General features: G+C 43.9%; 1 protein-coding gene across 2 annotated transcripts; it reads left to right on the forward strand.

The window, feature by feature from the left end:
- The first annotated feature begins 6,866 nt into the window (after positions 1-6,866).
- Positions 6,867-15,252, forward strand: LOC115208156 (calcium/calmodulin-dependent protein kinase type 1D). Of its 2 annotated transcripts, XM_029776007.1 has the most exons (14): positions 6,867-6,944; positions 8,127-8,202; positions 8,826-8,937; positions 11,296-11,421; positions 11,599-11,673; positions 11,858-11,996; positions 12,295-12,418; positions 12,541-12,616; positions 12,781-12,893; positions 13,065-13,143; positions 13,307-13,394; positions 13,538-13,827; positions 13,942-14,049; positions 14,194-15,252. In XM_029776007.1, exons 2-13 carry the CDS (start codon positions 8,187-8,189, stop codon positions 14,012-14,014), a joined length of 1,311 nt encoding a protein of 436 aa, XP_029631867.1. In that variant the 5' UTR covers positions 6,867-6,944; positions 8,127-8,186; the 3' UTR covers positions 14,015-14,049; positions 14,194-15,252. The 2 variants fall into 2 exon arrangements, with proteins under 2 accessions (XP_029631867.1, XP_029631865.1); XM_029776005.1 differs by having other exon boundaries at positions 13,942-15,252.
- Positions 15,253-15,697: the final 445 nt, after the last annotated feature.

The raw sequence follows: 15,697 nt of genomic DNA on the forward strand, positions 1-15,697 counted from the left end.
AAAGTGCAGAGCCTTTGTTTCTTCAATATGCAGCAGCCGGTGCGACAGGGATGAGTGAATGAAAACTCTTTGTCTTTTGCTTATTATGTTTCCCATGTTCCAAATCAGTGTCTGAATATTAAAGCAGTATGCACATTGTTAAGGGTCCTGTTTTCTCTCTCAAATGACACAGGAATACTCAGTGTCTCCCTAAATCCAGATGCTCATGTTATTCAGATGACCGTCAGAGACAAAGCTTCATGCTGAGACCTGGTTGACCCTGGCTATTATCGCCAATTAGTAGGAATGATGACAGCTTTGCAGACGCTAGGTATTCTCTCAACCAGCGTCATGAGGTAATCACCTGGAATGCATTTCAATCAACAGGTGTGCCTTGTTAAAAGTTTCATTTGTGGAATTTCTTTCCTTCTTAATGTGTTTGAGCCAATCAGTTGTGTTGTGACAAGATAGGGTTTGTATACAGAAGATATCCCTGTTTGGTAAAAGACCAAGTCCATATTATGGCAAGAATAGCTCAAATAAGCAAAGAGAAACGACAGTCTATCATTACTTTAAGACATGAAGGTCAGTCAATCTGGAAAATTTCAAGAACTTTGAAATTTTCTTCAAGTGCATACGCAAACACCATCAAGCACTATGATGAAACTAGCTCTCATGAGGACTGCCACAGGAAAGGAAGACCCAGAGTTACCTCTGCTGCAGAGGATAAGGATTATTTGCCAGCCTCAGGAATCTGCAATGAACTGCACCTCAGATTTCAGCGCAAGTAAATGCTTCACAGAATTCAAGTAACAAACACATCTCAACATCAACTGTTCAGAGGAGACTGTGTGAATCAGGCCTTAATGGTGAAGTACTGCTAAGAAACCACTACTAAAGGACACCTATAATAAGAAGAGACTTGCTTGGGCCAAGAATCACGAGCAATAGACATTACATTTACATTTACGTCATTTAGCAGACGCTCTTATCCAGAGCGACTTACAAATTGGTGCATTCACCTTATGATATCCATTAGACCACTGGAAATCTGTCCTATGGTCTGATGAGTCCAAATTTGAGATTTTTGGTTCCAACAACCGTGTCTTTGTGAGACGCAGAGTAGGTGAACGAATGATCTCTGCATGTGTGGTTCCCACAGTGAAGCATGGAAGAGGGTTGTGATGGTGTGGGGGGTGCTTTGCTGGTGACACTGTCAGTGATTTATTTAGAATTCAAGGCACACTTAACCAGCATGGCTACCACAGCATTCTGCAGCGATACGCCATCCCATCTAGTTTGGGCTTATTGGGACTATCATTTGTTTTTCAACAGGACAATGACCCAAAATACACCTCCAGGCTGTGTACGGGCTATTTGGCCAAGAAGGAGAGTGGTGGAGTGCTGCATCAGATGACCTGGCCTCCACAATCACCCGACCTCAACCCAATTGAGATGGTTTGGGATGAGTTGGACCGCAGAGTGAAGGAAAAGAAACCAACAAGTGCTCAGCATATGTGGGATCTCCTTCAAGACTGTTGGAAAAGCATTCCAGGTGACTACCTCATGAAGCTGGTTGAGAGAATGCAAAGAGTGTGCAAAGCTGTCATCAAGGCAAAGGGTGGCTACTTTGAAGAATCTAAAATCTAAAATATACTTTATTGGTTACTAAATGATTCCATATGTGTTATTTCATAGTTTTGATGTCTCAGTATTATTCTACACTGTAGAAAATAGTAAAAATAAAGAAAAACCCTTTAATGAGTTGGTGTGTCCAAACTTTTGACTGGTACTGTATATACATACATAAACAATGTTTTACCCCTATATTAGTATGTACTTGAAAATACAGAGCGTTTCACAACATTAAGACATCTTCATAAAATGTTTTTATTAATACAAATGTCTATCATTTTTCTTTCACTTTGAGAATGTAGGGCAGGTTGTGCAGATAGGTGTGAATACAAATCAAATTTAATCCCATTTTACATTTAATAATAAGGCAGCAAAATGTGAAAACTATAAGGGGTGTGTAGACTTTCACTAGGCACTGTATGTACTCGTTTTTTCCATAACGAACATATAGGACCGTTAAGAGCAGACAATTCTCGTCGCCCCCTCCCTTAACCCTCCTTGTTAACCGCTCCCTATATGGAGATAATATGGGATCACATATCTAATATATATGATTACTGGACCATGAGCCGTATCCTCTGAAACCCCCTCAGCTCTCTCAGCCACAACGACTGACATGCATACATATATAGAATATTAGTTACAGAAGACGCTATGCAGGCTCTCTCACCCAACCCCTGGACACCTAACCATCGTCTTCTGAAAATGTTACATCCGCTCCAGTGAGTTGGTGAGATCATGTTGATTCTGGCACTGCAGCTCATGGTCTTTATGCAGTAAAGCAGGAAATCTAACAATGATACGATCCCTGTGAATAGCACCATGGTGAGCGCATCCCTCACTGCATTAGCTGGTTGGCTGTGTCGCTAATCTGCTAAGTGTGGCTATCAATACCCTGGCAGCCATTGAATGACAAAAGGTCCCATGCTGTATCCGGTGCATTCATCTAGGCATCCAGCCACTGCTGCTGAAATTAGGCCAAATTAAGTCAGAGGGCATCTAAGACTAACCTAGCACCGCCTTCTTTCCGGAAGAGCAGGAACATTCTGAGGCTGCTAAAACCTCAATTGAACTATATCCAAGGCTGACTTCTAACTTAACATTGACCTTTTGTGCCTAACCATATCCTCTTTTGACCATTGCCCTAAAAATAGTGAGTTGGGATGACTTTAATATTTTCACTGCCTATTGGTGCTGCACACGTTGGAATTCTTGTTTCTTTCCCGAGTCAGCATTAATGTCGTTATGTGTTCCTTGTCCAAACGCTGTTTGTTTTTTTGTTTCTTGTTTGTTTATTCATTAAATATTTGCAATCTCCTAATTTGAACCCTGAACCTAGTGTAGATTTATGTGACATGGATTAAACATGTTAGAGAATGCAGTTGCAGTCGCACTATGCATGCATATATCCTGTACCGAATTAATACCCCTCCTTTGATGCCCTTTGTCATTGTCACGTCTGCTCCCGCTCCCCCTCTCTGGCGCTCGAGGCCGCCAGGCCGCTCATCATTATGCACACCTGTCACCATCATTACGTGCATAAGCACTTCATCAGACTCACCTGGACTCCATCACGCTATTAATTACCTCCCCTATATCGGGAGCCTCCCCTATATCGTTGGGCTCCCTGGGCCGGCTCGTCAAGCTCCCTGGGCCGGCTCGTCGAGCTCCCTGGGCCGGCTCATCGGGCTCCCTGGGCCGGCTCGGCGGGCTCGTCGGGCTCCCGCGCCTCGGCGGGCTCGTCGGGCTCCCGCGCCTAGGCGGGCTCGTCGGGCTCCCGCGCCTAGGCGGGCTCGTCGGGCTCCCGCGCCTCGTCGGGCTCCCCGGGCTCCCGCGCCTCGTCGGGCTCCCGCGCCTCGGCCGGCTCGTCGGGCTCCCGCGCCTCGGCCGGCTCGTCGGGCTCCCGCGCCTCGGCCGGCTCGTCGTGCTTGCCCGGCTCGTCGGGCTCGCCCAGGTAGGACGCCCGGTGGCGCCCCTAGAGGGGGGGTACTGTCACATCTGCTCCCACTCCCCCTCTCTGGCGCACGAGGCCGCCAGGCCACGCAACATTACGCACACCTGTGTAATATTCATATGTGAATACATACTGAATTATAATTGGATAAATTTTACCGCCGTATCCTACTGTGCAGTGATTGGTTAAGACCACCCAGACGGTTAGGGCATCGTCAGTTGATCGTGGTTGGAGATAGGCGAACATGTAGTTGTAGCTAGTTAATAAAGAGTTATGTTAAGAAACATCCTGTAGTTCTGCGTTTTATTATTTGTACAAAGCGTACAAAACAAGACAACCTGTCACCATCGTTACGCACATCAACGCTTCATCGGACTCCCTCACGTTATTAATTACCTCCCCTATATCTGTCACTTCCTCTGTTTCTTTCCCGAGTCAGCATTAATGTCGTTATGTGTTCCTTGTCCAAACTGTGTTTGTTTTTTGTTTCTTGTTTGTTTATTCATTAAATATTCACTCCCTGTACTTGCTTCTCGTCTCCCAGCATTTGTCCTTACAGTCATCATCATTGTGGTGAGGAAATTCACATTGATTGAATGTGTGTACATGAGAAATATGTTAGGCGCAAGTCTACATGCACCTAATATGGTATACTAAGGTAGAGATAATCATATGTCTCATATGGAGAGGATGTGACCGCTCACACTGCAGAAGTAACTAACTGTATACAAGGTACACAGCAGCAGCAACCACAACAGCAGTGGATGGTGAGATAATAGAGAAAGCGCTAGCACCCTCTATTAATCTGTTACAGGGCTGCACTGCTCCTAAGCTCTTCTTCATCAGGCTTTACACTGTGTCCAGTGTTTTATAAGTGTGAGCCTTATAAAACATGTATGTTCCAGAATTAGAATACTACCAGAATTAGGTTTGTAGACACAACCAACCATCACACAACACTGAATAATCACTCACAGTATGTTGTAATGCATTGAGTGAAAGGTGGCACACGAACCCCCTCCAGACTGCCACACACACACACACACACACACACACACACACACACACACACACACACACACACACACACACACACACACACACACACACACACACACACACACACACACACACACACACACACACAGTGGCCAATGCTACATAAGAGAGAATGCTTGCAGCTGGGTGTGAACCAGGACAAGTACAGCTTTCATATCAGAGGGAGGAGACAGGGTTGGATTTATTTATGAATAGCCTACAGAGTGATATTCAGCCGTAGGTTGCCTAATCATGTGTCATGTTGGCTTGATGGCATCATGCTTAGGCTGTAGATTATATACCCAGCAAAAATTGTGCACCTGCAGTTGGGTACATATATTATGAAACAGTTTGATGCATGGAAAGCCCACGGGACAGGTTTAATGCATTCTGCATAGCAAGAATTGATATAAAAATGTATTACACACATAACAATGTATATCAGAAAGATTAGATATTATCAACCATTTTGAGTGTAAAATACTGTAAATAGATAATAGAACATTACAAGCAGCACTCATATATACTTATTTAAAGTAATGCATGCAGGCTTTATGTGAAATCACAGACATCTCTGCAATTATGTAGTTGTTCAATGAGTGAAATAGTCTTGCCATAGGTTCCCAATGAGGCCATCTAAAAACAAAGCAAAGTATGTGAACCTTGCAGCTGTGGGTTTGTTTTCCTATACAGTAATCTAGGTCAGTGTCCGCTGGCACTGCATTATTGGCAATAAACTGTGCAGGATGTGAGGGACATTGAAAGCAAGTGACACCTAGATGGTAATTGTCCTTGAAGAAAAACTGCGGGACTTGCTTGAGCTCTTTAAAATTATTTTGTGGTTGTGTAAGAAGTGTTCTAATTTTAGATTACAAAAGCAGAGAAGTAAAGATTTCATACGCTCTGAGTTATTGTCTGACTTGTTGGGAAAGTGATCAAAGTAGCTGATTTGTGTCAAAAGTTACTTTGTTTACAGTGAATCGAATGTTGGAAGTCATGAGAGTGTTTTAAGCCTGTGTCACATGAAGCAATTTTGACTCAATTTCTGTTGCAGATACAAGTTGCAAGTGGCATCATCTCAAGCAACTTTGTTATTACAAAAAGCAATGCAAGCACTATTGAAATTGCATGCAACACCCAATCCTGTCATACATCACATCATGGTTTCATAAATGTATCCAAATGTTTAGTAAATTGTAATAGCATCAATATAGACATAATATAAATGCTGTCTGTACAATTTCGCTAGCTAGCCAAAATATTGCCTATTTTCCAACCATGTTCTACCAAGCTAGCGACAAGCTTAGTTAGCTAGCGCAGTTCATGTTGGACAATTTCAGCTGAAACTGGACAGAGAAAGATCTGGGTTGCCTATTTGCCAACCATGTTTAACCAAGCTAACTAGCTATCTAACCACGCTAGCAACGAGCTAAGCTAGCTAGCTAGCTAGTGCAGTTCATGTTGGACAATTTCAGTTGAGACAGAGAAAGGTCTGGGTTTACTTTTAAAATGATATTTATTGACTGCCAGACCATGTACATAAACCATGACAACTGGGTCGGATTTCTGAACATAACTATATGACGAGCACAGGAGGTTGGTTGCACCTTAATTGGGGATGACAGGCTCGTGGTAATGGCTAGACCGGAATGGGTGGAATGGTCGCAAACACATAGTTTGATGCCATTCCATTCGGTTACAAACATTATTATGAGCCATCCTCCCCTCAGAGCCTCCACTGATGTCGAGTCATGTAAACTTTTTTCTGCTTACTGATTGGACATTGCATACAGTCAATTCCGTGAAATAGGGTTGATTTCTATCTCTTGCGATGCAATGCAACTAAGTTGCAGGCATTGCAATTTTTGGGTGGTGACACACTGAGCAACCCAGATGCAACATAAATTGCGTCCAGATTGCTTTGTGTAACATCGGCTTAACAATGGGACCTTTAGAATGTTGAAGAAATCCCATGAAAATGGTTGAGTATTTTTTTCAGGTCAAAAAGCTTAATAGTTCAAAAATTAGAAATGTTATCAAAAAGTTGAATACAAGCACACTATTCCTGACCAGTCTGCACGTTTTAAAGTTTGAATGACGTTTCTAGCTGAAATCATGTAAGCAAAATAGTGTTCTAAATCATCAAAATAATACAAAGTCATGCATATTTTTTACAATATTAAAAGTGGGACTTTTTGCTTTTGCTAGTCTGATTAATGGTGGGGAGGGCAGACCACGCCCCTGGACGCTCCGCGGTCTCCATGTCTGCAGTGAAGATACTAGTAGGTCTATCGAGATACCTCAACAAGTGCACTCTTGTTCCTTCTCTGTAGATAAGGTAAGAAAAAAATGCCCCTTCACGTTTCTATTCAGTTATTTAGATCTAAGTGTGTATTACTGTGTCAGTGTTTTTCTGTGCTTAGTTTAAGCTACATTATAAGAGAAAATACATTCGTTTTTTTCAATTTCTTAAAGAAATAGAGCATGTTATATAATTGAAATGCCGCACCGTCTCTGGCTTCAAGTAATGAACGATTAACTGTAGTTTAATACGGTCATGTTCTTCGACATTTCCACCTAAACTATCCATGCTTCAAAGGCACTCGGGAACATTTTACGCACAGTTCTGAGGACCATTTGAATCAGATGTGCTATCGCATGATCACCCGGATTTTTCCCACGGTGCTACTGGACATTAGGAAACACCTGGAAAATACGTTGTTTTATTGATTCAATCATTTTAAAACTGGACAAAGCTTACAAGAAATCCGCATTGAATGGACACATGACAACACAATGAATGCATTACGCCAAATGGAAGTCTACCATATTCTATCAACACTTTTTATGTATTTTGGCTGAGGTATCTACTGACATTAGCATTTAATTAAGCAATAAGCCACGAGGGGGTGTGGTATATGGCCAATATACCACGGATAAGAGTTGTTCTTATGCACGATGCAATGCAGAGTGCCTGGAAGCAGCCCTTACCCGTGGTATATTGGCCATACACCACAAACCCCCGAGGTGCCTTATTGCTATAATAAACTGGTTACCAGCGTAATTAGAGCAGTAAATATAAATGTTTTGTCATACCCGTGGTATATGGTCTGATATACCATGGCTGTCAGCCAATCAGCTTTCAGGGCTGGAACCATCCAGTTTATAATCATCATTATAAACCGGGTGGTTTGAGCCCTGAATGCTGAATGGCTGAAACCAATGGTACATCAGACCGATTTCCACAAGTATGACCAAATAAATACTAATTCTAATTGCATTGGTAACCAGTTGATAATAGCCATAAGGCACCTCGGGTGTTTGTGGTATATGGCCAATATACCACGGCTAATGTCTGTATCTGTGTGGCGTTGCGTTGTGCACAAGACAGCCCTTAGCCGTGGTATATTGGCCATATACAACACCCCCCCCTCTTGTCCTATTGCTGAATTATATTCTATGCTCCATCTATGGCATTGTGAGATCACTCAGGGGGGTTTGGGGTACTTTTTCTATTCAGATGCTGATTGGTTTAAAAAAAGAAGCAGAACCAACTTGGAGAGAGTTTTGAGGCACAACAATGGCCTCTTGTGAAGGTCAGTATAATAAGTCGACCCAGTTTTGGGGGTTTGTCAGGGAATCAGCAGTAATCTGCATCCTGAATTGGCACAGGAAGGAGAGAGAGAGAGAGAGAGAGCGAGGGGAGGGAGAGGGTGGAAAGAGTAACCATCAATAGGCATTACAGCACTAATCCTACACCTCTTTGGGCCTTCTGTAAGTGATGGGTACAAACGAGCTTAGGCCAATAATTAATGACCTTATACTGAACATGCAAGCTTTTATATAAGTAAAACGGGGTGTTTACAAGATGGCAGTAGTTAACCGAGATCTCCACCAAGCTGTGGTCCCCCAATGTTGTTGTTGCTTTGTGAGCTACTTGAAGCCTTTCAAACGTTCTTGTATCCAAACGATGTGTCTAGCCATATTCGTCCTAAGACATGACCCAAGAGGAAACGGCCGTGACCTACCAGTGGGTTGGTCCCCACCCACCATATGTGAAACTCTGTCCCGAAGTGTTTGGTCATGTTGGGCTTCTTTATGTGTGGTGAGGGTTGTCTTTTGAAAAGGAACGTGTGTATATATATACACACATGTAAGACAGTCCAGTGTTCTCCAGACAGTAGAGGTAAAACTGCTCGTCTGTCTGTTGTTGCTCCAGGTGCCGGCTGTGACGACAGAGCCACCATGGGCCGCAAAGAAATAACCTGCAGCTGGAAGAAAGTCATCAACAATATCAGAGATGTGTTCGAATTCAAACAAGCGCTGGGATCGTGAGTACTTTGTCCGTTTAAAATGATTGCCCGGAGGTGTGATTCGAAGCACTTTTGCTTCGAGGATAACTCGCCTCATCCGATGTGCAGCACCCACCTGGGTGACGCAAGGCAGCCATTTTGTGCTTGGTTGTTTCACCGGGCCTTTGTTGCTGAGTAGCAACTCTTGTCAGCTTCTTATCTCCGACTAAAGAGCCATTATTACAGGATTAAGTGCATCTCCAGGATATCTACTTTACCTGTGCCCAGAGAAGGATCCTAGTTTGGCACTATAATCCTGGAATGTTCTACCCAGATTAACAGATTATCAGGACCCAGGTCAGGGCAGGTCATGTTTATCAAGGGAACACTTGGCGCTCACACAATAGTCTCTCTCACCTTAAAGATTGAACCTTTGTTGGACAGTTTTGAGTTTAAACGAGGTAGCAACAGTACCCGAAAGGGGACAGGACATGGCAGATTTTGGAAAAATGGTTGACCGGTGTGTATACGTACGTTTATGATCATGTCTGTGTGTGAGCCTGAGAGTGTTCACATGTGAGTGTGAGCATGTGGGTCTGAGCACGTGTGTGCTAGAGTGTGGTTGCTTGCATGTGTGGGCGTATGCGTGTTTTGTAGGTCTATGCACAGTAGGTCTATGCACAGTACAGTATATGAGAGCTTTATGAAAGGAGTTGTTCTTTGTGAAATCCAATAGGAAAGTGTTACTGCCCACACAACGCTGATATCTGCAGAGTGAGAGGGGTCTGTCTGTTGCCCCTGGTCTACCTGTTCTCTGAGCCTCCTCCTCACCTCCTCAGCCTCTCCTCAAGCAGCTTACAGCAATAATACATGAGAGAGGCTGAGGTTGAGAGAAGTGTGAGCCAGGCAGGTGAGCAATGATGTCATTACAGAGTGGGCACAGCCTATCACTGCTCAGTTAAAGGATTAAGGGCCTGGCATTGTGTGTTGACAGTGTGCGTTTGCACGAGGTGAGGTGTGAGGGAATGAGTGCGACCGTGTGCGTGCGTACGTGTGTGAGTTTGTGTATCTGTATATGTGTGTGTTCAGCAGACCTGGGTTCAAATAGTAGGCTTTTCTTTCAAAATACTTTGAGTGTTTGACTGAGTCTGCCAGGAGTGCCAGACGAGGGGGAGGAAGCGAAGTGGCAAGCACAATCAAAGTATTTGAAAGAAAACAAATACTGTGGTATTTGAACCCAGGCCTTGTGTCTCTTAGCCTCCGTCTGTATGTCTGTCTCTACCAGACAGTGATGTCTTTGGGCACAGGGCGCACTTATTGCATCAGCATCACAGGTGTTGGAATATGGGCGTCTGCCAAACCCGAGGATTACCCACACCTTGGTCTCCCTCAAACAGGGCAGTCAGCAGATGGGAGGTGGGATCCATTTTGTGCGGTTTAGGATCATCTTGGCTCCCTCCCACACATGAACACTTCTTCTCCCCCCCCCCCCCCACGGTCTTCTCAGGGTTCATGAACGATGGAAATAATCCTCCGGGATTAATTGTTTTTTAGTTCTTGAGAATTTCTGATGTATGTAACGCTGTCTGCAGCTGGAGCAGCCTACAACTTTTAATTATCCAATCAATCAATCATCTCAGGGGTCTCTTCTCTGGGTCCCCTGTCCTGAGCTTCAGGCTGTGTACTGGAAAAGGCTTGTGTACTCGTCCTCCTGTATTGCCCTGCTGCTATTCACAGGCCTCAGAAGCACATGCCATACCTGAGCCTCTATGGCTGTGTTTAGACCGGCAGCCCAATTCTAAACACAGCCTTCCTAGGCCACACTGGTCTTGCTCCGAGCCGTGTGCAGCTGTGAGCCAGGAGAGTGAGGCTTGGTGATGGTGACTCCACCTACAGCTCTGTAGCCTTCTGAAGAGCGTATGAGCGCTTCCGCCGTCTTGGCTACACCTATCCAATTATCTGTGGAACGGGGTTCATTTTTCAGGGTTGTTTTCGAGCTGTTCCACTTCGTCTTCAGAACGTATTGGTTTAATTGGAGCATTATGTCGTTTGGTTAGAGCACAGGTATCTAACTCTTTCCTTCGAGGGCCGTGTGTCTGCGGGTTTTCGCTCCTCCTTTGCACTTCCGGTCATGAATTAGTTAGGAACTCCCCTCACCTGGTTGTCTAGCTCTTAATCGGACACACATTGAACAGAATAGCAAAAAAAAACAGCAGATACTCAGCCTTCCTTTGGAGTTTGACACCCCTGGATTAGAGACTAGAATTGTTAACTGTAGTTAAGCTCAGAAATCTGCAAGTTTATGGAACCTGACGAGGTTCATTGACTATGGAGTTCAAGCCCATGGGTTGGATAATGGACATAGCCTTATAACCATTTCTCTGTCTGTGTGCGTAGGGGTTCGTTCTCCGAGGTGTACCTGGTGAGAGAAAAGAAGACTGGAAACCTCTATGCCCTGAAGTGTCTGAAGAAAAAACACCTCAGCTGTAGCAAGCTAGAGAACGAGATCACTGTGCTGAAGAAGTAAGTGCACACACACACACACACACACACACACACACACACACACACACACACACACACACACACACACACACACACACACACACACACACACACACACACACACACACACACACACACACACACACACACACATCTGAATGAACAACATCACAAATCTCTTCCTCTTCCTCTCAGGATAAGGCACGACAATGTAATTGGATTGGAAGACTTCTATGAAACTCGGACACACTACTACCTTGTCATGCAGCTGTGAGTGGGCACCGTTCTCTACATATTCTAAATGCATTTATTAACATACAGAGAAATGTTGCTGTTTTACAAAACCTGCTGTATTAGTAGGGTCTAATGAAGATTTTAAAGGCTGATGATGATGATGATGCTGATGATGAATATAGTGGTGGAGATTCTGATGTGTGTGTGTGTGTTTTCCTAGGGTGTCCGGTGGGGAGCTGTTTGACCGTATCATAGATCGGGGAGTGTACACAGAGAAGGATGCCAGCTGTCTGGTTCACCAAGTGCTGGAGGCTGTCAACTACCTTCACGAGAACAGCATAGTGCACAGGGACCTCAAGGTAGGTTACACACACACACACGTAATATCCAGGCTGTATCACATCCGGCTGTGATTTGGAGTCCCATAGGGCGGCGCACAATTGTTCCAGCGTCGTCCGGGTTTGGCCGGTGTAGGCTGTCATTGTAAATAAGATTTTGTTCTTAACTGACTTGCCTAATTAAATAAAGGTTAAATAAAATACATTTAAACAAATACAATATTCCACGCATATTTTACACACACAACACTATTATATACTACGTTGGGAGAATAGTTTCTCTGCCGCTTTTTGATTCTCTTTCCCTCTGTGTGTGCAGCCAGAGAACCTACTATACTTCAACTCAGATGAGAACTCCAAGATCATGATCAGTGACTTCGGCCTGTCCAAGATGTCTGACCACGGCGTGATGTCCACGGCCTGCGGCACGCCAGGATATGTTGGTGTGTGTGTGCGCGCCAACCGTGTGTTAGTTGGTTGACCATTGAAATAGTGTAAAGCTTTGTTGCACAGATAGAACAGACTAGCATGGTATCTAATCCTGTGTATATTTGAACTTCTACAGCCCCTGAAGTTCTGGCTCAGAAACCCTACAGCAAGGCAGTGGACTGCTGGTCCATAGGAGTCATCACATACATCCTGTGAGTACCTATCTAGGACTTGTAGATCTATATCCGCCAGCACCTCTCTTCAACCTTTTCATAGTGTTAGGATGACTGCATTGTGAGATGGTATTTCTAGATAACGTTTGGGGAACGTTATTGTTATAACTTTGTGATAACCATGTTCCCCCTGCGTTTAACAGGCTGTGCGGCTACCCTCCGTTCTTTGAGGACAACGAGACACGTCTGTTCTCTAAGATCATGAGGGCCGACTACGCTTTCCACTCGCCCTTCTGGGATAACATCTCAGAGTCAGGTAAGACATACCACCACCCCTACGACAAGGGTATCAACACAGAACGAGTATCATAACTACATAGTAAAGATATTCATAAGTCATCTCGGTGCTAGAATACTTTTTTTTTACTACATATATGCTGAAAGTTCCATGTCAGTTGTTGACGTTTGTCGGTCTCCGTTTCCATAGCGAAGGACTTCATCCGGAACATGATGCAGAAGCACCCTAAGAAACGCTTCAGCACAGAACAGGCCCTCAGACACCCCTGGTGAGTCACACACAGATCCAGGATCAGTCCATCCTCCCCTCATCTTACTATAACCATTAGGGGACAAATAGAAAACTGATCTAAGATCAGTGTCTGGGGATCCCACTATTTCTCGTTTATTCTTTGTTCCTGGTGGCCATAACAATGCCATTTCCTGTTGCAGGATCATTGGGAAGACAGCGAGGGATCAGGACATCTATGAATCAGTCAGCATGCAGATCCAGAAGAACTTTGCCAAGTCCAAATGGAGGGTGAGCAACATGTCATAGGGCTACATACAATATGCTGTCATACTTACGTTACTATTATTATTATTATTATTATCATCAAAACATAATTATTTATAAAAAATAAAAAAAGATCAATCCTAATCTTCCTGTGTGTTTTGTTACAGCAAGCCTTCAACGCCACGGCAGCCATCAACCACATGAAGAAGCTGCAGTTGGCCCACGCCGACCCCGATGCCCCTCTCCCACCTATCCCCGCCATCAACCCCTGCAACTCCCAGAATACTCAGCAGGACATCGACACCAACGGCAACCTCCCAATCCCAGTGTGTCCCGTGACCCCTCCGGAGGCGCAGTGCCGGGGCCTGAGAGCCAGTCACAGCGAGCCCAGGCACACACCGGTCGTTATGGAGACGTGTAACGCGGAGAATTGCTCCTCATTCGCGGCAGCTCAGAGGTGAGTCCGAGTGGACTGAGGGGAGGGGAATATGTCATTCTGGGGGGGGTTGAGTTACGTCCAAAGTGTCAAATCTGTGGTTCTTAAGGCTTTGCTTTTTGCTGTCTGTTTCAGCTGTGATGCCATTGACAGGGCGACCAATAGGAATGGGCACACCATGCAGACTGGGGTGTGTTCTGTTATGTGATTGATTGACCTAAGGATCAATTAATTGGCTTCAAGGTAAATAGTCTCAAATACACAATGCACATTTGCTTGCAAACACTCCTGTACACAATCAACAAAAACTATGGAGAGTTGATAGGAAAACTCTCACATGAATGATATGAATCTTCATGTGAATTTACACTCCCCACGCCCCTCCAGTGTTTCTGCAGTGTTGCAGTCAAGAAGTTTGAGCCACTCTACAGGTGTCAGCTGCCTCCTGCTGGTTCAGGAGTAGTACTCTGTAGTGCTCCTCTGAGATGCCCAGAGGCCCATAGCAAGGGCCTGGGCCCCGAACCTTATCCAGAGAACACAGGAAGCCCTGAGATTCATACCCAACTACAACGTAGTACATTTACGCTCACACAAATGTAAACTTTAATTTCTTTGACCCAAGCCACTGTCGACGTTTAGAAGAGTACATTCTGTACTTATATCTCAACAGAAAATATACATTTGAAGTATACAAAGACGTACTGTATTTGCAATGTATAATTATCTATGAATGTTTATTGACCTATGGAAAACAATATACTTTTTTTGAGTATCTGTTTCTGATATGATAGCTGTGACGGCTAGATTGTAACTAATTCATTGGCTTTGGCTACTTTGTGTTGCTGTCTGAACTAAATTAAACTGTTATTCTTTCACTCACATCTGTTCCTACTAATGGATCTGGAGAAACCAGAGTCCTGTGGCTCTGAAGAAAATGTATGGATTAAAACCTGGTAAAAATAATGATTTACGAATACAGTATGACATTTATTCAAGGAGAAGTGCTTTGAGATGTCATTGCTGTCAAGCGTTAAATCGAAGCTATGTACTTTTATATTGTGTGAATTATTTGTATCTTTTATAATCCTAAATGTAAGGATTCTGACTTATGAATCTTGCCGACAGGTTTGAATGACGTTGACCCATTGTTTGAATCCTAACGCTCATGTCGTAACAATGACTTTGGGTTGAGGAGGGTTTGAAGGGCTGACATTCTGTGTAAGAGAAGATAGTTATTACTGTACTTAAAGTGGTCCTGTGTATTAATAACACCACTTTATGTACAGAGATGATAACATGTGCCACTTTTATGCCATAAACTGCTGTAGAGTTCCTCTTGTAGTGTCGATGCCATTGTAACTGTTTGACTGGAGATGCTATCTTATAACCACAAGCGCTATACTTTGCTTCTTTGTTTTGTTTCTAAATAAAAACTTAAAATGTAAATCTTCTTCTTCTGTACTTTTCTTACCTCACAAATCTCTCCTCTTCAGCTAGCCTAATCCACCATCCTGACCGCTGCGCTCTCATTTCATTTCACTTCATCAGTCTGGGCCTCCTACGACTGAACTACTGTAGCTGAGGGGCATTGCACAAAACAAATGTAAAAGCTTTAGCGTCATTGAATCCTAGTAACAGAATGTCAGCTCGGGATATCAGGATGGTCAAACGAGGCTACTCTACAGCTATTGGTGGAATGTAGGACGTAGCAGGGCCGTTTCTAGGATGAGGACATTGTAGGCTTAGCCCATTGAGCTATAAGGGGGAACTCTAGTGGGGGATCCATTCCCCGGACGCCATTTTTCATTTCAACAGCTAAATGCATCAATCTGAACATTGATGAGATGAATTATGCCATAAATGTAATAAAAACAATGTTTAAAGGCAGGTT

This window comes from Salmo trutta, chromosome 14 (assembly GCF_901001165.1).
Source record: "Salmo trutta chromosome 14, fSalTru1.1, whole genome shotgun sequence".
Classification (NCBI taxonomy): domain Eukaryota; kingdom Metazoa; phylum Chordata; class Actinopteri; order Salmoniformes; family Salmonidae; genus Salmo; species Salmo trutta.